This window comes from Staurois parvus, unplaced genomic scaffold, assembly GCF_062004578.1.
Source record: "Staurois parvus isolate SC_StPar_1 unplaced genomic scaffold, SC_StPar_1.0 ptg000044l, whole genome shotgun sequence".
In the NCBI taxonomy this organism is placed as follows: Eukaryota; Metazoa; Chordata; class Amphibia; order Anura; family Ranidae; genus Staurois; species Staurois parvus.
This window is the reverse complement of record NW_028317840.1, coordinates 1,117,481-1,142,141: the sequence shown is the minus strand read 5'-3', so window position 1 is coordinate 1,142,141 and position 24,661 is coordinate 1,117,481. Positions and strand designations below refer to the sequence as shown.

Here is a 24,661-nt window from a genome sequence, read left to right as displayed (position 1 = left end):
AGGCACTTACATTTTTTTTTCATTAAAATAATTACAGTGCCATCATCTACATACAGAAATAGAAGGGATAATGAAAATAAAATAAAACAGTGAGTGTTTAGTATCACTTTAAAAAGGCCTCAAAAACCTCCATTTATTAGGTTATAATACCATTAGACCCAGGTATATATCTGTTAGATATGTTAAATTAGGAATTTATGCTCTCAGATATCTATGCTCCAATCATCAGATTATTATTTTTGACACTTAAAATGGTCGGCCAGAAAAAGATATCCTCAATCCACCAACAGTAGAGGGAATGGAGAAAACAGGTCAACATCACCCTAACCACAGAAGAGCTACTTTTTGAGCACAGGAATTGCCCCCCAAAATCTGAACAACTATGGAACCCATGGATGTCTTTCCCATTCGTAGCACTGGCCTCTTTAATATCACAGAGACAATTACAAAAATACCCGAGATTTAGACTTTTATAATTTTCAGCATTCTATAGGTGCATAAATATAACTTGTCACAAGGCAATTTAACCCTAAATATGTGGTAAAGGACAACAAGATTCTAAAACCATTTTGGACTACCTGACTTCCTTTTATGAATGACAGGTCGAGCTAAAGTTTTAAGTAAACGTTTGACTGTAACTCAGAGTCTACGTCTATACTATGCAACTCCGTTACGTTTCCATTTCTGTGATTAGTACTGTGTGTAGTATGTGAGCCACATGATTTGTATTTAGGAATAAACTGAAGAATCTGAGATGTATGTCTTGTGTGTCAGTCTTTGTTGTTGAATCAGATATTTTTTGGGGTTTTTTGTATTTTTTTTTCTTTTCAAGGAAAGGCATTAATGTATTTTTACTAACTTACAGACTACAGATTTTTTTACTCTTGATGGTCAGACCAATATTTACAGTGCAACTGTCGATTTGGCAATATATTTGTCATTATGTGTGATGTCAGATTAATTTTTATATATTTTTGAGGAAAAGTACAACTTTGTTTTTTGATGTTGTCTTGCAAGATTATTTTACATTCAAGGTTTAGGCAAAAAACACACCCTTGTAATTTTGACCAGTGGCAGTTTTAAAACATTATTTATTGCTTGTTGTGATCATCAAACACATCAGCGAAGAAACCTTTCCACAAATCATTGTTGAAATGTTAGTATCAGCCCTTTGTTGCTTATTCATACACAGATAAACAGCTCTATTTGGATGACATTGTGAAATGTGTTAACAGTGACAGGCAAAACTACACTCAACAATAAGTACATAAATCAATGCATTAATCTTACCAGATTCTGTATGAGGGTATTTTTCTCTGAGAGCTCTCCTTTCAGTAAGTCCTGTTGTTTCTTCAATTCTTCAATTTCCTCTTTTAATCGACTAACCTCTTCAGGTTGGAAACCATTTACCTGTGCACTGCTATTGTGGGCATTATGATGCTGGTTATCTTTTCCTATGTATAAACAAGCAAATTAAGTCACTTACTCTACTATAGAACATGTTGTGTAACAAATGCAAAAATGTCCATAAAGCTGAAAGTTAGTGAAAAGGTCCTTCACTCTTTATAAAAAAAATGCTTTAGCTGGAGCTCAACTTGAAAAGGACAAATTCACCTTTGTAAATAAAAAAGTAAATAAATGCACATTTTTTTTTCAGCTTAAAAAAAAAAAAAGTGTATTTATTATTATTTTTCTTTTTACTAGGAGCCTGTAAAGCATTGCATCCACATTCAGCAGATCACTGGTGCTATCTCAGGCTCCTGCAGACTGTCAATGTAGCCGTCTGCCTGTACCTTGTATGGGCAAGAAGTTAAGGAATGAGAGGAAGCATGAATGAACTACCTAGAGCGCTCATCAGTGTCCTGGTAGTTCACCGAGAACTACAAGCGGTCAGACGCAATGGCTAATAATAGTCGTTGCTCTCCCTTCACAGAATTCTGTGAATGAATGACATGGCTGCGTAAGCAGAGTCCTGCAAGTGTGACAGTGAGTGCGGGGAGGGGATCCCCGCCTGCTGTCAATGGGGGATTGGGGGGCTGTTGTAACAGTAACATATTACACCCTGAGTACGGGTGTAACATGTAACTTGTTACAAAAGGTGAACAACCAGAACAAACACTCCTAAAGATGGGACTTTTAAGGCACAAACTGTGCATGCCTTTTAAAATGATAAAACAGGCATGTACACAATGACATAAAAATCATAAAACATGGAGTAAGTGGTCATATATTTTTCTACATCAATCTTAGTTTGCATGGATTGCCCACTCAGCAGAGGCAGAGTTGCATTGATGAATAGGAAAGGAACCGATGTGTTTCGAGACAAAAAAAAAAAAAAAAACTCTTTTCAGAGGTGAGGTGCCTGTTTATAGGATATAACAAACTGAAGTAAAACATACATTCATAAATATACTGTTGCAATAAGTAACATAACACACGCTAGTCAATAATATATTGCTTACTCCATGTTTTGTGATTATTGTAATTTTGTACAATAAAGCTTGTTTTATCATTTTATAACGCATGCACAGTTTGCGCCTTAAAAGTACCATGTTTGAGAGGGATTTTTCTTTTTGGAACTTATCCTTTAAAGTGGTAGTAGCGTCTGTTTGTTTACTTGTACCTACAGGTACCAACAGATCTGGAACAAATAATAGAAGAGATAAAATGCTCTCATACCTAGTTGTACCTTGAGAAGATTGTACTGATCCTTGTGTTGCTGAATTTGGGCAAGCTGCTGTGAGACTGTAGTTTGGAACTGTTCATTTTTAGCTTGTAAAGAAGAAACAGACTGCTTCAATTCCTCTAGCTGAATGTCCTGCAAATTGTATGTTAACAAGAAATTGTTACCTATCAACCATTAGAGAGATTGCTGTGGTTAAGGTCTGCAAATTAAAATGGTTATACAGGAAAAAGGTTGCTCCCCCACCAGTACCCACTTAAACACTTAAAAGAGCCCGATTTTTATCCAGAGCTGTGCCAGTCTGCAGCAGCCCTTCTCCCCTCTCATTTCTCACAGGAGACTCGGCAGCAGTGGCACACATTGGCTCCTGCTGCTGTCAGTCAAATCCTGAGAGGAGGGGGCAGGCTGTGTGTCTATAGATGCAAAGAGCCTGGCTCAGGATCAAGCCTGCACAAGTGATACCATAGCAAGCAGCATGCTATGGGGGCACTCAGAAAAGAGGAGGAGCCAAGATCGTTGGTGGGGGCCCCAGAAGTGGAAGTTCAGGGTCGCTCTGTGCAAAACCATTACACAGAGCAGGGAAGTATAACATGTTCATTATTCTGAGAAAAAAAGAAGAGGCTTTACAATCACTTTAATGGAAACAGCAAACTCCCAGGTTCAAGATGAACTTCAGAAAAAATGAGGAAGGGTTGTAACAGCGCAAACACTGCAAAGTCCTGGGAAATGGTAGTATGGGTGATGGTGGTATTAGTGGCTACTGTATGAAGAGCGTAGGATTCCGTGTGGCACTGAGGGCAAGGCTTCCAAATAAGCTGTAGCAACTTCTGTAGATGAGAAAAAGGAGAGAAGCGCCTCTAAGTGCAATAAGTCTTTTAATTCAAGTCTAAATGTAGAAACACTCACATGTGTGAAGTAATCATAAGCATAAAAACCGTGGTTAACAATAGTTAACGGTGGGGTGGTAACCCGGGTGAAGAGCCGTCATCTCTCTGCGATGTGGGGAGGTCAGCTCTCGGCTGGAACAGCGTGGTGGCTGGAGGGGGAACAGTGGTGAGGCCAGCCTTCATGCACGTCCTCCCTCAAAGCCGGATGGAACGCACGCTGGAACGTAGCGGCGGCGTGGCCGTGATGACGTCAGATCCCAGGGTGCACTGCGACGCGTTTCGGAGCATGCACTGGCCGTGGAAGGCGGAAGTGCACTCCTTTTTCAAGCTTGAAAAAGGAGTGCACTTCCGCCTTCCACGGCCAGTGCATGCTCCGAAACGCGTCGCAGTGCACCCTGGGATCTGACGTCATCACGGCCACGCCGCCGCTACGTTCCAGCGTGCGTTCCATCCGGCTTTGAGGGAGGACGTGCATGAAGGCTGGCCTCACCACTGTTCCCCCTCCAGCCACCACGCTGTTCCAGCCGAGAGCTGACCTCCCCACATCGCAGAGAGATGACGGCTCTTCACCCGGGTTACCACCCCACCGTTAACTATTGTTAACCACGGTTTTTATGCTTATGATTACTTCACACATGTGAGTGTTTCTACATTTAGACTTGAATTAAAAGACTTATTGCACTTAGAGGCGCTTCTCTCCTTTTTCTCATCTCAAGATGAACTTCAGATATTGTATAAAAAAAAAAGAAAAAAAAAAGTTATACAATCATAAAAACATTAAATGTATTGTGTACATATCAGGTTTCTGAAATCCACTGTACTGATCTCATATCAGAAGGGGCCAGATCTAGAAGCCAATCAGGTGTGCTGTAGTGCATGTGTTGACAGGAAATATTCTTAATATGCTGCTCCTTACTTGGCCAGCTGGAGGACTGTTTTGACCAATATGCCTCTCCAAGCTGTGCTACCACAGTAGAAGTCACAGGTATAAGGCTGTGATGCTGCCTGGCAGGGATTGCAAAGTTTGTAATGAACAATATGTAAGATGCAGCATTGGAAAGCTAGAAAATATATAGAACAGGTCTCTGAAGCACTGGATATATCAGCCTAATGCCAAAATGTTCATTGGCCTTAATTATTGTTGCGACAATTATCTGTTTTCCAATATACAGAAACTTTAGATGACTGCAATATTTAAGCAGTATTATTTTGATACGACTAATGTGCTACAATTTTTTTTTTTTTATTACGGTGTTACTATGCTTAGGCTCCATGAACACTAGGAGCTTTAAAAAAATTACGAAAAAACAGTTTTTGTGCCGGTGTTTAGCAGTGAATTGCAGGTTGTTAAGGAGCAGGCAGCCACCTGCGTCCTTAACAACCGATGACTCATGAGCTGTCAGCGGGATTCCCATATAAAGAAAACCGTTTGGCCTGCATGTCTAAAATTATATCAGGCCCTTAGATCTGAAAAAACAAAAAAAAACAAAACCGCTCTTTGTCTCTCTCCCCAAATCCATACCAGACCCTTATCAGAGCATACAGCTCGGTAGGCCAGGAAAGGTGGGGGAGCTTATCCTCTCCTTAACCATACCAGGCCACGTACCCTCAACATGCCCCCAAAAGGTGACCCTGCACCCAGTGGCGTATTTAGGTTTTGTGCTGCCCTAGGCAACACAGAAATCGGACGTCCCCCCTCCCCGGCAGAGGGAGCCTGACACTGACCAACACCAGACCCCCCCACCGAGATAGCCTGACACTGACCAACAACAATCCTGCCCTATCCCCACCCGAGAGAGCCCTGGGAATGAAAGCCAGGCTCTGCATACACCATCAAGCATCCCCTCTCAGATCCCACCTGGTCCCCATGCTGCATGTTCCTTCTTCTGGGAACATATGCAGCATAAAAAAATGCCACCCTAGGCAAATGCCTTGTTTGTCTTGTGGTAAATATGCCCTTGCCTGCACCCTTAGTTTATTTAGAGGCAGGTACGAAGTGGAGCGGTTAGTCAGCGGGAGCCAGTGTCAAGTACAGAGCTTTTTTTTTCTCTTTTAAGCAGGTTGGTGGAGTGCCGTTCATTGTGCTTGATGATGGATCTACACTGGAGGAAAATTTTAAAAATGTTTTAATAAACGACTTGTTAAAACTGGCTGTCTAATTACACCAATCCTTTTTTTTCTGTGAATGTGTAGGGGTACTATGTACCCTATACTCACTCACATGGGGCAGGGGTGAAGGCGGGACAAGAAAATAATGCTTCTAGAGGCAGAAAAAAAAAACCTAAATGCTGCTGCAAGGAAAGTTTTTTAAGCTAGTTTGCATGAAGCCTTAATACTTATGCTGAAACCCTTGCCACACTCAGTCATGTCTTTTTTGACTAAAGAGGGTGGGAGTGACTGGCCCATCAGTAGGACTGTTTCAATGTGTTGAATGTGTAATATATCTCTCTTCATTAACAACATATACACTGTGATAATGCTAATAATGCCATTATTTTTAATTTATTTTCTTTTTACCTGTTCCCGGATTACATTTTTGTAGTGCGATACAATGTTATCATGCTGTTCCAGAGATTTTTTAACCTCTTCCTCTTTCTTATCCTCTTCACTAGATTTGTAGATCGCTTTTATGATGACAGCTACAGGAAAATATAAAAATATATGACATTTTAGAAAATACAATAATCTCCCCCAGAAAAAAAAAACACTTACAGAAGGGCAACATACTGTATACATCTAGAGGACACACAACATAGACCAAAATAAAATAAAAACAGCACATATTGCACTAAAAACTGATACAGCCCAGATGACATCAATTTAAATTCATGTATTATTTTTGCCGTTTCTGTATATACAGTATATCCAACACAACAGATAAAGGCAGTGTGGAATGAATATATTCATAATTAAGGGGGGTCTTACCCTCTAGGTCTTTGACTAATTTCGTGAACTCATGATCAAACATCATGTGATCAGGACTGGAGAAAATAGGCTGAGGTTTTTGAGCAGCTTTTGAATAATATTCATGCTTATTGATAAAGCTTAGTTTCTCTATAAAGATTTCTTTCCCGATTCTCTTCTCTATCAATTGTTTTAACTTTTCTCTAAAAAGAAGCAAATGCAAGTCACTGAAACAAAGAGGATAATACATGGTACAGGTCATTTTTATTTACATGCTTAGTCCACATAACTCAAATCATTATTTATGTTTTGACATTAGAAGGTAAAAAAAAAAATAAAACAGGGCCAAGTTGTTACCTAAAAGTGTCTGGTAGCAAGGACCTTTCAAGCTTTGGTACTTCATAATGCAGAAGGAGTAACAGACCACACCACCAGTCATTTAGCTACACTGAAGGGAAAAAATGTGTACTGAATCCTTCTCATGAAACAGGACACTCCCTTTTGTAATCGTTGTGGTGTAGTGCTGCTACAGAAGTCACATCATCAAAACCATGACTTTCTATTGCTTACTATGGATTACAGCACTTAGGATATAGCTTGAAGTTTTTTCTACTGAAGTACCATGGATAACAACAACAAACAAAAACTAGTAATTTAGCCTGATGTTTTTAGGCAGACTTGGCTTTACAGTGAAACTATACTTTGCCCTTCAGGGAAAAGTAGGAGGTTCACTGGATAGCTGGCAAACGCTGGTTGTACTTGCTCCACGTAAAAAAAGCCCATACTCCTGACTATGTCCCCTGCCTATCACAATACAGCTTTGGGCGTCTAAGCAGCCAATTGCAAGGCCTGAGTGCTGTCAGGTGGGGCAGATATTCACGCAAAAGTTAGGAAAAGAGGGGGGGGCCTTTTTTTTTTTAAACCACTTAACATAATCACGTCCATATACGTTATTGTGGTCAAGCGGTTACAACAGAGCCATTGCTGCAGCTGTCAGCCATAATCCCGGCATTAAAATTTTCAGTCGGAGATTCCCTAACCTGTAAAAGCGATCCGAAGAGCTGGTTAACTGCTGAATCACTTTTACAAGCAGCATGAGTGGTATTATCTGGAATGTCCCCAATAATCTCTATGGTCTAGGAGACCGGAAGTGACAAAATGCTCATCGCTTTTCCTTGGAGAAAATGTAAACAGAACCATTTTTTTTCTTTTGGAAAGAATGATATGAATTATTTTTGATCTTATGCTTTCAAAGGTAGAGGAGAGATCTTGTAAAAACACAGATGTCTCCATAAAGAGGACCTGTCGTGCTTATACTGGTATCACAAGGGACATTTAAATGAACCCCTTAACGCCAGCGCCTTCTGGCCCTTTAAGGAGTTTCTGATGCCGGAACATAGGGCGGGGTTTATGATCATGTGACCGCCGCGATTGGCTCTCACAACGATCACATGATCAGAAAGCTCCCAATCGCTACTTGCTTTCTGTTAGGCGCTGGTAACTGTGCTGGGAGTGAGCAGGGCACGCGCTCTTGGATCAGCTTTGTTTACATTTTGATACATATATGTGGCCCCTCAGTGTCAAGTCCCACCCGCCGAGAGGATACATATGTGCATAATGTCGTCGCGAAGAAGTTAAAGTACACACAAGTGATACCTAAATGTGATCCAAAAAAAAAAAAAAGGACAGTGTAAAAATAAATTTTAAAGAAAAGGTAACTAAAATAAATACTAAGAAAAAAAATAAATAAAAATAAAGCACCCCCTCCCCCCGTGCTTCAGCACGGAGGTGAAAAGCATATGTAAACGGTGTTCGCACAACACGTGAGGTATCGCCGCGAACGTTATAGTGAGAGCAATAATTCTAGCTCTAGATCTCCTTTGTAACTCAAAACTTGTAAAGATTTTTACAGCATCGCTTATGGAGATTTTTAAGTGTCGTAGTTTGTCCACATTGCACAAGCATGCGCAAATTTAAAGCATGACATGTTAGATTTCTATTTACTCGCCGTTACATTGTCTTTTATATTTTACCAAAAAAAATGGGTTATATATATTTTTTGCATTAAAATTCATTAAAGTGTTTTTCTGTTTTTTTTTTGTTTTTTTTTGCAATGACAACCATTTTATTTTCTAGGGTCTCCGCTAAAAAAAAAACAAAAAAAAACCACATATAGTGTTTGGGGATCTAAGTAAATTTCTAGCAAAAAATACTGATTGTTACAAAAAGTGTCAGAAAAGGCTTCAAGTGGTTAAAGCAAACGTATGAAAAAATTTGACAAATTTGCTAAGGTTTGCTTGTAAATGACACTAATAGTTTTGCACTGTTTGAACAAAAGAGTAGGAAACACAAACTTACTTGGTATTGTTTTCAAGTGAGCTGTCATTGTAGTAAATGCATATCCCCAGCAGCAAAGCACACAAACCTTGAACAAGCTGCTCCTCTTCTCCAAGATTCTCTGATATTTGCGCTGTGAGCTGAAAGTTTCACTAAGGAAACAGAGCTAAACAAGAAGTATTACAGGTATGACAAAGAGTGACTAACATCCGTTTGTATATACATGTAAAATATGCATCTGAGTCTGCATCGGTAGGGTTCAATATTGAGTTGGCCCACACTTTGCGGCTATAACAGCTTCAACTCTTCTAGGAAGGCTGTCCACAAGGTTTAGGAGTGTGTCTATGGGAATGTTTGACCATTCTTCCAGATGTGCATTTGTGAGGTCAAGCACCGATGTCGGACGAGAAGGCCTGGCTCACAGTCACTGCTCTATATCATCCCAAAGGTGTTCCATCGGGTTGAGGTCAGGACTCTGTGCAGGCCAGTCGAGTACCTCAATCTTGCTCATCCCTGTCTTTATGGACCTTGCTTTGTGCACTGGTGTGCTGTCATGTTGGAACAGGAAGGGGCCATCCACAAACTGTTCCCACAAAGTTAGGAGCATGCAATTGTCATTATATATTTGGACACAGGCACAATTTTTGTGTTTTTTTCAGGTATTTACCAAAACATAAAACTTTGTTATAATACCACTAACAGTTGACTGCGGAATATTTTGTAGCAAGAAAAATTTAATGTAATTATATATATATATATATACTTGTGAGCTACTATGGTGAATAGTGACTGAGATAATCAGTTAATAACATAAATAAAAACTCATGTGGATCGCTGGCACTCACACCAACTCATTAAATAGTGTTTTGTGACTCAAAATAATTAAACCAATAGTGCCGCGCTCCAATGCAAGACTAGATAGCAAAAAACTTAAAACCACCTTGTGATAATGTCTCCAAATCTTAAGTTATATATACATAAACAAACATATAACATATAGTAATCAAATTATAACAATGTTGTTAACCCCTGTGAAATCTCAATAACTATTATCAGTGAACCAAAATATATTTATAAACACAGGGTCCTCTTTCAATTCAAAATATTCCACTCCAAAATCCAGGTGCAGTGTGATCTTATTATGCGCTCACCTTAAGTTTCGCCTAATATTATAGGCAAAACTCGCTTTTTGTCCTCAGAGGACAAGTGTAACCATAATTCTCCTGCATATGATTTCTCCAAACTATTATATGGATAGCTGCAGTTAGATATTATTCCACCTGGGGTCTCTCCAATCAATTGGTCTCTGTGTAAAGGAATGGATGGATGGATGGATGGATATCTCCCTTTTCCCCTCCAGGGGTCTCCTCCTTCCTTTAGTAACCTCTCTCCAGTGTGTCACAGTTGGATACCATAAGAGAAAAAAGAAACCATGGTGCCTTATCCTTTTTAAATTAAAGATTTATTGTTGAACGATGTTACACTCACATTAGTGCAAATTACAATATGCTGTAAGAGTGAAAGCATAGCCTGCTGTGTCTGCTATACTCGCCGTTCTGTCCGAGACAACGTCGTGACGTCAGAACCCCTCCCCTACACGTTGCGTCACCGGGTCACGTGACTTCCTCAGGGGGGATATGAATCATATCATCGTTCAGCAATAAATCTTTAATTTAAAAAGGATAAGGCAGCATGGTTTCTTTTTCTTGAGATTTCACAGGGGTTAACAACACTGTTATAATTTAATTACTATATGTTGTATGTTTGTTTATATATAACTTAAGATGAGGAGACATTATCACAAGGTGGTTTTAAGTTTTTTGCTATCTAGTCTTGCATTAAAGTGCGGCACTATTGGTTTAATTATTTTGAGGAAGAAAAATTTCATGGATGGACTTATTGCATAGGTGGCAACCTATCACAGTACAAAGCTTGAATTCATTGAGTTCCTGAGAGCGACACATTCTTTCACAAATGTTCGTAGAAGCAGTCTGCATGCCAAGGTGCTTGATTTTATACACCTGTGGCCATGGAGGTGATTGGAACACCTGAATCCAATGATTTGGAGGAGTGTCCCAATACTTTTGGCAATATAGAGTATTTGAAGTAAAAAAAGACTTTTGCTAATTGAAGATCTCATTATCATTTTTTCTTGGATGTTCTATATTGGTAAAATCATGGGAGCCCACCACTAAAGAGATTACCAACAGACAGGATTACAACACAACAGGAGTAACCCACTTACATTTTTGAGACAGATATTTTTTTCAATCAGATGTTAACAACCAGGACTTCGGATGTCTGAATTTCTTAATATGCATACTTGTTCCATTTGTTCGACTTAGAAACTACTGAAGTCAAGAGGGTCAATGTAAATACCCAAGAACTAAAGTTTTCAGGAGTTCAGCAGCCTCCATATTGCTGAAGGTCCATTTTCATGTCCCTAGTAAAATTTACATTTATTTTACACAGACTGAGTGGAGATCCTGGTACAGCAGTCAAACAACATACCTGTATTAATTTTGTGGACAAAAATATTTTCGACACAGTTTTTAGTTAGTGACGAAAACTAATCAAAAATCAATTAAAATTTTCGTCAATTGAAGAAAACTATAACGAAAATCAATTCCAGTTTTCAGCAACTAATGAAATTGGAACGGAAATGTGAGGGAGGGATATTTACCCATGTGAACTTCCGCTTTGAACTGTTTTTACTGTGAACAGTAAACTGATTCTTATAATAGAAATAAGCATTACCCTCGAGTATTGGATTAGATATGCTGTCTGTCCTTGGTGCTGCTGAAATTTTTTGTGTTCAGTTACTTGAACTGTTAAAAGTTCATTTAATATATGCAATGACATTACAGGCAATAGAGTTCTATTAAATAGAGTTTACATTTTTTATTAAACATATTTTAAAGTTGCACTTCGGTCAAAAAAAGCAATATTCTTGTAGCAAAACTTGGTTTTATGCATAAAGATGTTATATATCACGACGACTAAATCTGTGTCTGTAGTGCATGTACAAAAACCTTAATAGCATAAAAAATATGTTTTTAGATTTTTGATCCAGGAGTATATGATGAGTTTTGGAAATGCTTAAATAACACAATACAATTCACCTAAACCCATTTGATTTTAGTCGACTAAAATGTACAAAATTGTAATCGACAAACGTACTGGAGATTTTAGTTGAAAAGAATATGACTAAAAATAAGACAATTCAGATGACTAAATTATGGCATTTTAGTCAAAAGACGGACTAAAACTTAATCTAAATTTGATATAAAAATTAACACTGCATCATCCCCTATCAGAATCTGTTTTAGGGAGGAACTGTGATTGTAATGAAATGGATAATCTTAATTAAAAAAATATACACCCACACTATTTATACTGGACTAATTGAGTTAAAGGCTGAAAATTTTACCCTATTGCATTCTCTCCATTAGGGTAAAAAACCTTCTGGGTGCAGCCCCCCTCCTCCTTCCCCAGCACCCCCTTATATTTACCTGAGCCCAATCTCGATCCAGTGCTGTGCACAAGAGCAGCAGATCTCTCTGTCTCTTCATAGGCTCAGAGACAGCAGCGGTAGCCATTGGCTCCTGCTGATGCTAATCATAACCAATGAGGAGGAAAGGGAGGTGGGGCCAAACCATGCTTGGTGCATCAATGGATAAAGATAGCATGGCTCAGGAGTGCGCCCACACGACTGCTCCCATTGCAAGCGGCTTGCTTTTGTGGGCAATCAGCAGGGAGGAGGAGCCTGGAGTGAAAGCGGGGGACCAGAAAAAAGGAGGATCAGGTCTGTGCACTGGCTTTACACAGTGTAGGCAAATATGCCATGTTTGTTATTTTAAAAAAATATGGGTTTACAATCACTTTAAGCCAAATTACGTTTCTTTTCTAATCATAATGTGTAAAAAAGTTAATACATTCAAATTATACTGCTAATAAAAAACAGTTACAACACAAAACACAAAGGATACAAAAGGCACATTAGCTGCATTGTGAAGGAAATGTGTAACTGCGATGGGGCAGCTGGATAACCAAGTGCACAGCAACATTAACAGCCCAACCCTGGTCTGTACTTTACTACCCTGCAGAAAAATTGGACACAGTCAAACACATACAGTATAAGAAAACTTCAAATGAAAATGTTCATTCACCAAGAGATGTAACCATTTTACTCAGAACCCTAGGTCCTTCACGTAGGACCTAGGGTTAAACCATTCAGAGATGAATACACATAGTTGAAGCACCCGCCAGGGATACATGTATATAAAACACCATTCAATAGTAAACAGAACTGAAAGCATAAACATAACCAGCTATGTTTTCTGTCAAAAATTATTAAAATGGATTTTTATATATAGCATGATATGAAACCTACCTTTACAGTAAATCCCCATAACCCTTTTCTCACAATAAAGCATGCTGAGATTGGCAGTGTCAAAAACTACAGCAAGGGTCACAAAAGCTATTTTGTATTGCACACTAATGTATTTCAGGCAGTGGGAGCTTGAAGGACATAGTTACAGAAGGGTTTAAGCACAAACAGAACCAATTCAGCAATGCTCATTTATAGTCCAATGAGCACGGTGAAAGCAGGAAGGTGGCAAAGAAGCAGCAGAGCTACATGTTCTGTACAGTGATTAAACAAAATGTTTCAGAAAATATAAAAATCCACATATTTGTACTGGAGCCATTTTAAATTCATGAAATATGTTGGAGCAAAAGACTGAAAAGCATTGTGGGCCCAACTATAATATACAAACTGTGCTTTATCTTGTGTTTTTTGTGTTTCATTTATATATGTTTCTGGCTGAGCAGTACCACAATGTATTCGTCAATCTCCATGGGATAACACCTCACCAAGTGTAATGTGCAGCCACACAGTACATCAATTTCAAAGCAAAATTAAACATATTTAGAAAAATTCTCCTTTATATGCAGTATATAATGAATGAAAATAGTAAATGGTAATTCTGTTCGAGCCACTTGTAATAATGAAATAAATCCAAACAAAATGCAATTAATGTTTTATTTCCTGTACACAGACAATGCTGGACTTTCATGGAGGTCTTTTTACAAGAGATGCAACCTGAAATGCTGCAGAGAGGGCAGGTTTTCATGCTTTTATCATAATGCTGTAAGCACTGGCTGGTGAATGGTCAAAAGAAGAAAACTTAGGGCAGCTCCTTTATGTTGTTTAAATGTCAACATCACAGTGGTCATATCAGGATTTTTGTGCTTACCATAACCTTTTTTTTTTGTTTTCTTTTAAGGTGGAAGAAAAGATAAATAAACCTCAGATGCAAATATTTCCTCCTTCTCCTCATACCCATGCTGCATAGTTTGTAAGACAGCTCTGTTTAAATACATTTTTTTTTTTTGCCTTGTTTGGTGCAATCACAAGACTGCACTAACAGAGATAAAAATAAGGTAAAATTTACCCAGAGCTGTTTAACAAACGGTATGCAGCATGAGGCATGAAATATGGGGAGGAGGTAAGCAACATTTTAAACCTCAGGTATATTAGCCTTTACTCCCACTCCTGTCTAGCAAGGCCTGGGATTTAACAGTCATGCCATTGAAGCCAGAGACCATGAAGTGGGGTGTTAGACTGCCCCTAGGATAGAGGATCCAGTAGATCTGGAAGATCGCATGGGCTGTCTGCCAAATGTTTGATTGGGTCTGAGCATGATATACACAGGCCAGTTCGAAGCTATGAGTATCACCAAAATGCTCTCCTCTGCAATCCTGCAGAGTAGATGAGAAAGGGGTTTAGGAGGATGAAGGGCAAAAAAAAAAAAAAAATAGGTTGTACTGATCCCACGGGGTCAATAAAGCATCCACTGCTTCTGCTAGATGATCTCATCATCTGGCTTGGGAGATCCACCTATGGCCTATCTGTGACACAGATCCTGAAACAAGGAAGCAGGGAGAACATCAGGCCAATGGTCAATGCCTGGGATATGAACTGTGGACAAGCAAGCAGCATAGGGTTTTGCTGAGGGTAAAACCCTTTCTACCTTTTTTACCACTGTGACATTTCTATTTTTTTTTTTTGCCTGATGGCTGATGCATTGCAGGAACAACAAAATTACTTGTGAGTTCCAAAATTGACCGAGAGACAAGATTCCTCTGCAATGAAGTCCAATGCACCAACAAGGTGTTTAAGACACCTCCCCAGCCCTTAAGGCTGGCATCTCTTGCTATGGTCTTCAAAGACAGCAGGAGAAAGCACTTTTCTATCTCCAGACAGAATTTGGAGATTAAAATAGATGTTTAATAAATCCTGAAACCTCTGCATTCCACACATTTGAATTATTATTCCTGGGCAAGACTTCTCTTTTTCACAAATGGTATTTAAAAGAAAAAAAAAAAGTCCGAAACAGGAGAAAGTGATGTGGCAGATGCCTCTCTTATCCTACACAATCTATGCTATCAATAGTGCTGATAAAAGAAAGGCAAATATTTGAAGTGCCAAATAGTAAATTGAATTATCTGATTCACTACTGTTAAAAAGAAACACTGGAGGGTAAAAGCATTAAATGTTCATATTTCTCGTACACACCATGAGAATATCGGACAAATTATCATCCTTTTTTTTTCTCATATGTAAAAGGAATAGGTTACTAAAGCTACGAAAATTCTCGTAAGACAGAATACAATGTCCTGCGATGATGTAATGTATTGTATTTTAACATATTCTTTCGTTTCCGAGCATGCACAGTCTTCATCACTAGATTTTTTAGGGACAAATACTGTACTGATTAAATGAAAATCGTTCGTTCTGTTACCATACAAGAAAAATGTTTGTGCTTGTCCCTTCAGATAATTTAGCATGAACTGTCGTGATCAACTCTCAAAAGCTTGTATGAAAGATCAGATTATTGGACGATTGCTCCGAAAGCAGTAATTGTTGTTTGATTTTCTCATCATGTGTACTAGGCTTAAGTAAAGCTCTACAGCTTGTGCACAGGTATGTTTCTAGAGTTACTGAAATGATGCATGTGCACCAGCAATTTAAAGATGTTAAAATAAATTCACTATAAACAGCTCATGCCCAATTCAAAAAGAGAGCAAAAAGTTAACGTAGCGCATTAAACCAAACATCAAATATCAGTTAATGTGTATCCAAACCCAAGAACAAAAATGTAATAATGTAATATATTGCAGCATATCATTCCTTAGACGTGGTAGCTTTATTAAGGTTTTTTCCGACTTTCTTTCCCTCTTTTTTGTCACCTTGTGATCATGTCCTCAACATACTTCCTATGAGGGTGACAACACTCACCCTGGGTACATTATCTATGGAGGAGTATTATCAATTTAGGCTGTTCTCCTGATTGGGATTACAAACACTCCTTCCTCATTTCATTCCTATTACATGGCGGTGGGAATTTGCAGTTATAGAATACCTTGGGAAGTTTGTAAAGAAATGTTTGTATTTTCCATTTACTTCACAAGAAGTGGCAGGGACAGTGCATTTTTGGCAAGACCAACATATATTTTCTGTATTTGCTGAAAATGTTCTTATTCTGAAAGATGTCTAATTAAGCCATAACATCTAAAGACTAGTAAGCTGCAATGTATAAATATTTACTTCTTGGGTTAAGATATCCTGTAATAAGTATTAGGGATGACATTTAATTAAGACGTTAAAACATTGGTAGTATCTTAAGCTAAAAATGTTAATTCATTGTTAGATATTCACAAAACTAGGACACAATTCCCAAAGCACAATTTCAATTTGTGTTAACTAATTTGTACTTTACAGTCTTCTGCGCTCCCTATTCAATATCTCAGTGGTATTATTAATGAGCCAAGTTCCCATTGTACTGGCTGGCCAAGGGCATGGAAAAGTCTACATCTACTTCTACATCTAAGTAGCTCAACACATGAGATCAAAACAGCTATAGCACAATATGTCAGTTGCCAACGAGGATGCATCCACTTCCAAGCTCTGAGTAGCATTGGCAAATTTCAGTAGGGTTGGGAGGAAGATAAATTACATAGTTATGTACATGTAAGAGAACATATTCCTTTAAAGTGTCACTAAACCTAATTTTTAATTTTAGTCATTATATGTGAAAGTAGGGTATCTACCCATCCTTTATGGATGCTGTAATTGTCAGTAAATGTGTGCTTGAACCCAATTCTTTATTCAATTTTCTTATTCAGAGTGGCAACAGTATAGCAGCTAATTCTGTGTATAATCTGCCACTCCCAATGCCCATGCCATGGCAGATTCTTCTTCAGAAGCCTTGCCCCTGCTAGTTTCAGCTCTGGAAGCAGCCTCACATGACTCAAAATATAGTGTGGAGACAAATCAAAAGTCATGTGACTGTAGCAATGTGGACATAAAATAAGGAATTTAGAAATCATATTTTAAATTTCTATACTGTTGTTTGTAGTGTTTCATTTCTTGAGGATATATCTAAATCTCTTGCACTGCATTCGCTCACACTTTAAAGACCTACTCCAACCAAAACAGCTCAACTGACATCCCCCCCACCCACCCTCATTGGGAGAATAACTCCATGGGAGGGATTCCCCTATCAACACAGTCAAACGACCAATTTTCTTTCCTGATTTTTTTCCCTACCCATGGTTGCAGGAAAGAAAATCACATAGTCTATGGCCAGCTTTAGGGACAACAGTCTTATTACAACACACTACAATGTACATTGTCCCTACACAGCAGCACACAGACATTATGTGCTATACATTGCTGTGTGGTATGAACTAGCTATAAGGTGTTTTATAAAGCAAAGTTTTTAAGTTTGGAAGCTTTACAACCTTAGGTTTTTATTGTCGTATGTGTCTCCACTCTATTTGTCCTACGGACCATTTCCACTGGTATAAAAAGCGAGGCAAATTCAAAATTCTGAGTTGTCACTAGAACAGAAAGAGCTTACAGACCTTCCAATAGGATCATTTGTTCCTGTGACAAATGTCTAAGAGGGGATTTGCCTCACTATGAAGATACATCCTCTCACTTCCTGTTGTGTCACTGAAGTAAAGGGAAATCTCCACAAATTACAGGGTAAAGCACAACCAATTTTTTCAGGACTGAAGCAGGGTTTAATCCCATGTCTGGTTGGTAAATATCTATAGATCTTCTGTCTCCTATATATACTGCTGTTGTAGTGAGAAGTCCCCTTTAGCTTTATTATTAACAGCGGTGACGATCAAACTAAACTTCTATAAAGGATTGAAAGATGTTGTTAAGGCTGAACACCAGGGAAACAGCTAAATACACAAATTAAATACATAGAAGAGAGCTGTTTTACCTGTCAAGGAGTTTGTGTATTTCTGTCCATCCAGTCCTGAGATTGCTACAGAGCACAGCCCTGTCTGTCAGAACAAGAGAGGTCATGTCCCTCCCCCAACCCGTGACTTGGCAGTAAAATGAGAATCATCATATTGATGAGCTCACCTCTGTCAATCTGTTTGTTTCCCATTAGCATGCTCCTTGTAATGCATCACAACTGATTGGCTCTTTGTGCTGCTTCTCCCCTCCCAATCTGAGCTCTGCTACACATGTACTTCAAGAGACTGATACCAGGTCAAATTCATCTACTTACCTGCTTGCTTAAAAATACATTTAATAATCTATTATGGATTACAGAGCTGCATTAATTGGTGTCTTTTATATTTGTCAGAGTTCAGCTTTACTTTTACAGACCAAACCCTGATGAACATTAGGATGTCGATTAGGACTAGAATGGATATATGAAGGGTCACTCTCCTAGGCGAACAATGGGTATTCTACAGGGTCATACTCATATCAGGGACTGAAATGATGACCGCTCACACTTGTGAATGGTATGGGTACCTTGAAGGATTACTTTCAGGCTTAAAAATGACATTTCTACTCAGGTAAAACACGTACAAGTAGGAGGAAAACAAAAAATAGGAGTTAATGCTTTAAAGATGTAATTATAGCACCCAAATAAAGATACATTCATTATTAATAACCTTTAAATAATGGACTGAAAATTCTAATAATAGTAATAATAATAATCTAGTTCAAGGTGACCAAGAGTACATCTTTAAACTGAAAAATGAGTGTAATAATGTTCATCTCATTCAATTGTGAGATGAGCAGAAACCCTAGAAGCGTGGAGTTGTCATGCAGCTTCCTGTACACAACAAGCACCAGTGATGAGACCCAGCTCCCTAAAATGTATTGAGAATGGGAATACCATAGAAACAGAGAGGAACATGTGAGTAGGAATCACTTCAAGGCGGTTATTACAAAAAGTTAAATTAAAAACACCCACATCGTAAAGCAAGGAAAAGAAGCCCTGCAGTGGCAGCAAGCAGTGCCAACATATACATACCCGTCTGTTGATCTTATCTCCCTGTAAATCATAGGTCACAAAATTTAATGTCTTGTGAGAGTTATTTTGGTAAATAAGTTTCAAGCATGCCATGCACTATATTTAAGAAAAACTTCAGAGAGAGGCCAGTCTTGGTATTAGCAAAGATGTAGTTTTGTGCATTAAAATAAAAAATATCTAGGCTCCCCTTTACTGTCAAAAAACCAACACCAAAACATACACATAACCACCACAACAGTCTTTTGAAAAACACCAAGGGGTAAATAAAGGAAAAATGTATGCGAAAACTGCTCTTTAGCCTTTAAATGTCAGGATTTGGTCCACCACTGGGTGCTTTTTTTGATGGACGTGATCGTGAAAGCTCAAACACCTACAGTATACCCCTAATTCATACTATGGCAGGAAGATCTCTGCATAAGCTGTAGATACTCTTACCCTCTGGCGTGGACTCTATATATATTTCTATTGTAAACCAGACAGAGAAAGCTAGAATTACGGTGCCACTGGCCTTTTAAAGGCTTTTTTTAAAAATATATGGGGAATGCATTCCACAGAGCGGAAAGCAGGACATTTAATTTACACCAAGCCCTGGTTGTCATGCTAGGACCAAGGATGTGGGGAGAGACAGATAGCAATAAAGACCTGAAAGGGTATCAAGCCTTTCCCCAATCTAACAAAAATTTCTGTTTGATTTCTTGCATTGCATAGTAACATTTTTAAACACTTCTGAAGTAATAAATATCCTAGTTTCCCAATGTAAAAGAGCACACTTTTGACCACGAGAGGCAAACTGGCTCTTCACTGATGAATATACTTTATATACAGTATTTCTTCTAATTTAGAACATTATTGTAATACCTCTATAATGAACTTCTCTACAGTAACTACGTAAAATAAATATTTACAAAAAAAAGGACAGTCCAGGAGAGCTCCAGCTTCACGACCAACAAACATATTAGCGATTATCTTATTAAGGTTAATGTAAGTACTATCCAATAGCTGTGTGCAGTGTAAGAATAGCAGTTAATAAAAATCCACATATGTAAAGTACTAACAAAAAAAACAAAAAAAAAAAAGATGAGAAGATGGACTGTGATTGCTGAGAAATTAAATGCTTTTGTCAGTGCTTCTTCAGTAGCATGCCAAACAAACTCTTACCTGAGACAAGATGTTGGTGCACTGCTGCAGCAAGGACACAGGAGGGTTACCAATACTGGTTGCAAGCTGAACTCTTAGCAGCTGCTCCTTTTGGGTAGAATTCTCTAACAGAGCATGAGCCAGTGCAACTGCGGCACACCAGTTGGAAAGAGAATCTGTAGAAAAGAGACCTCCACAAAGCAGTTGTCCAGCAGACAGCGAGGTTGCTGAAGAAGAAAAGCAATAACTGCAGTAACAGAACTTCAAGCATCGTTCTCATATACACTCACAAAAACCATTAATCTGAAAAACTAATCTGCTTTAGAATACACGGACATATATTCCACCTGCAATGGTCTAAAAGCAAAAGTAATGTATTTTGTAACATGTATTGTAACACAGTTTATAAATCTATACCTCCTCACAGAATCTGCATTGAAAATTCCTAGTTTAACAAACATAAGTTGTCATGTGTTTGTTAAAAAAAAAGAACAACCATTAGTCCAGCTGGCATTTACATCTATTCAATAAAGTATCAAAGTTATTAATGCTAACCAGACGCAATCCCATTTTGTTTCAAGTTTATAATTCAAATTAAATTGGGTATCATTTAAATATACAGTTTGGCCGGGCCCTTAACTTACACAGTTCTTCTGACAGATAACATTTGAAACAAAATCTTTGTATGTAAAAGCCAGCTTTAGGCAGCAAACATGCACCAGTTTAAATTGTAATGCTAATAAACTGTAGGAAGTAAAAGATGAGCTCCAGGCAAACCGTTAAATATAAATTTGAAATAAATACACTGCTCAAAAAAATTAACACCTTGTAATAAGAGCATAGCATCAAGTCAATGAAACTCCTGGGATATTGATCTGGTCAGTTAAGCAGCAGAGGAGGTTGTTAATCAGTTTCAGCTGCTTTAATTGGTAATGAAATTAACAACAGGTGCACTAGATGGGTAACAATAAGATGACCCCCAAAACAGGAATGGTTTTACAGGTGATGGCCACTGAAATAATTTTCCCTACTGATGTTTTCTGACTGTTTTTCACTAGTTTTGCATTTGGCTAGGGTCAGTGTGACTACTGGCAGCATGAGGCGATAACTGGACTCTGCAGAGGTTGCACAGGCAGTTCAACTCCTCCAGGATGGCACATCAATACATGCCATTGCCAGAAGGTTTGCTGTGTATCCCAGCACATTCTCAATAGCATGGAGGAGATTCCAGGAGACAGGCAGTTATTCTAGGAGAGTTACTATAGGAGAGCTGGACAGGGCCGTAGAAGGTCGTTAACCCATCAGCAGGACCGGTATCTGCTCCTTTGTGAAAAGTGGAACAGGATAAGCACTGCTAGAGCCCTACAAAATTACCTCCAGCAGGCCACTGGTGTGAATTTGTCTGACCAAACAATTAGAAACAGACTTCATGAGGGTGGCTTGAGGGCCCAACATCCTTTAGTGGGCCTTGTGCTCAATGCCCAGCACCATAGAGCTCGATTGGCATTGCCATTGAACACCAGAATTGGCAGGTCCGTCACTGGCACCCTGTGCTTTTCACAGATGAGAGCAGGTTCAAACTGAGCACATGTGACAGACGTGAAAGGGTCTGGAGAAGCCGTGGAGAACGTTATGCTGCTTGTAATATCATTCAGCATGAACGTTTTAGTGGTGGGTCAGTGATGGTCTGGGGAGGCATATCCATTCACAATGGTACCCTGACTGCCATTAGGTAACGGGATGAAATCCTTGGACCCATTGTCAGACCCTACGTTGGTGCAGTGGGTCCTGGGTTCCTTCTGCTGCACGACAATACCCAGCCTCATGTGGCGAGAGTATACAGGCGTTGATACCATTGAATGGCCCCTATGCTCGCCTGACAAATCCAATCCAATAGAACTCATCTGGGATGTTATGTTTCGATCCATCCGACGCCACCAGGTTGCACCTCAGACTGTCCAGAAGCTCAGTGATGCCCTAGTCCAGATATAGGAGGAAATACCTCAGGACACTATCCGTGTCTCATTAGGAGCATGCCCCAATGTTGTCAGGCATGCATACAAGCACGTGGGGGCCATACAAACTACTGAGTACCATTTTGAGTTGCTACAATTTCATCAAAATAGACTAGCCTGCTGCATCATTTTTTGATTTTTGGGGTGCCTTTGAATTCAGTCCTCTGTAGGTTGATAATTTCCATCAAACGATGGGGCATCCTTACGTTACTTAGCCAGACAACTTAGACATTACCCAGTCCATATCAGTATAGATATCCAGCATGATATTTTTCCCCATCGAGATCTGATGTGTTTTCAAAGTATTCTTTTAATTTTTTTGAGCAGTGTATCTGTCAAAGAACTTGTATTTCTGTCCATTCAGTTCTAAGATTTACACAGCCATACAACACAATGTAGCCCTGTCTAGCTTTTTCTCTGCTGCAGGTAAAGTAGTATTAAACCCTCGCTGTTTTTAAGCCTAACACATTGAGCAGTTTACACCTTTCAATGCTGCTGGCTTCTGATTTCTTGGTGCTGCTTCCATAAACTTTCGATCATTATAGGAATTAGTTAAAGGATAAGTTCACCTTTTGACCGAAAATAACACACATTTTTTAGCAGGTAAAAAAAAGTACTTTTATTAATGCAGGTCTTGTGCTGATCGGTCAGTACATTTGCTTGCCCATACAGGATGTGCGAGCAAGCAGATATACCAACAGGAAGAATCAATACTTTAAAAACTTTACTAAACTTTTCAAAAACTTTACAATCACTTTAGGCAAAGACTAAAAACTATTAATACTTGGTATTTGATCTAAATTCATTACATCACCATTCAAGAAAAATTAATGTGCAGACAAAAACATTACCATCAATAGTTGAGGGCAGAAGAGTTGCTACAATTTCTGCTTGACCCTTCTGGTTCTTGTAGAGGAAACACTGAAAGCAGTATAGAACAGCGCATCTCAAAACAAAAGGCTGTCTTTCATTCACCATGGACATCAAAAGCACGACAATTGCAGGTCTTTAATAAAGAAAAACAATAAACAAAGATAAACATTTGTCAGGATTTTTCTATAATCGTATTCAAGTTTCTAGCATTAAAAACAGTAATAAAGACTGGCACAGACAGGTTGGGGTGTAAAAGTGGTGCAGCATGTGCCAAATGTATATACCTGTTTTGCACTTGAATTTAGAATGTACACTGAACACTTTGGCAAAATCTGTGTGCACCAATTTCTCTATGCACACCAAAGGAGAGTTGGCCTTAATTATCTCCACTATCAGTATACCATTCTGAATTTGGCCCATTCCATGCACCACAATGTAGACGTGGCACATGCTATGCACCACAATGTAAAATTGGTACATTTTAGAAACACCTGAATTTGTTGCACAAGTTGCTTTCAGAACCAAAAATGTCGCAGATGCTTCAAGAATGTGATGCAATACATTATTAGGAGATTAATGCCCAGTAAACCAAAAATTATTTCCCATACTTTTTTCCTACATAACTTCTAAAGTGTATGTGTGTGCACGGAAAAAACCTGTAAGTACAGTATGTGTCCAGTGTAAAAATGCTTTTTCAAACACTCAAGCACTGGGGTCTATTAGCCCACTAATGTCTCCAAAAAGAGTACCTGTCACCTGCGCAATGCTAATTACATGGGGGTTAATTAAAAATAATTAAAAAAAGGAAAAAAGTTTTAAAAATAAAATAGTATATAACAAAAAAATACATTGCCGTAATCCCCGTTGTACTGCACTCATGCACAAATGCAAGCCCACGATGCGCATGCATATGTAAACCGCGGTTGCACCACTTTATGTATCGCCATGAACCTCAGAGTGAGAGCAATAATTCTAGCACAAAAGCTGGTTAACTCTAAACTGATGAGCTGTAAAGGTTTTTAAAGCGTCACCTACAGAGATTTTTGGGTATCGTAGTTTTTTGCGATATCACACGCGCGTGCAGTTTTAAGACTTGGTATGTTTGGTATCTATTTACTCGACACATTTATATTTTCTCAAAAAATTTGTATTATATTGTGTTTGCACTAAAATTTATTTTATTATGTTTTTCCCCAAAAATCTGCATTTAATACAGTTATGCAAATATGTGACATAAAAATGTGCAACTATCATCTTTTTATTCTACAGGGCCTCTGCTTCCAAAAAATATATAATGTTAAGGGGTTTTAAGTAATTTTACTGCAAAAAATGAAAGTTTTACATTTGTACAAACAAATTTAAAAACATGTTCTAGAGCCGAACTCGTTAAAGGATAAGTTCACCTTTCCTAACATGTTAAGCCCATATCCGAAGTGTAACATGTTATTAAATAAGCAGCCCCTGCACTCC

General features: G+C 38.6%; 1 protein-coding gene across 3 annotated transcripts in view; it reads right to left on the bottom strand.

The window, feature by feature from the left end:
- The window catches only part of USO1 (USO1 vesicle transport factor), a 104,322-nt gene that overhangs the window by 18,329 nt on the left and 61,332 nt on the right, over positions 1-24,661 (bottom strand). For 2 of the 3 annotated variants that reach the window (XM_089663714.1, XM_089663715.1), the window contains 9 exons: positions 23,170-23,324; positions 20,325-20,530; positions 19,167-19,187; positions 12,801-12,911; positions 8,833-8,951; positions 6,496-6,677; positions 6,088-6,209; positions 2,680-2,818; positions 1,291-1,454 (listed from right to left, as the gene is read on the bottom strand). In XM_089663714.1, coding sequence (XP_089519840.1) covers positions 1,291-1,454; positions 2,680-2,818; positions 6,088-6,209; positions 6,496-6,677; positions 8,833-8,951; positions 12,801-12,911; positions 19,167-19,187; positions 20,325-20,530; positions 23,170-23,324 — 1,219 coding nt within the window. The remainder of the gene's footprint in view (positions 1-1,290; positions 1,455-2,679; positions 2,819-6,087; positions 6,210-6,495; positions 6,678-8,832; positions 8,952-12,800; positions 12,912-19,166; positions 19,188-20,324; positions 20,531-23,169; positions 23,325-24,661) is intronic. The other variant, XM_089663716.1, reaches the window with a different exon arrangement.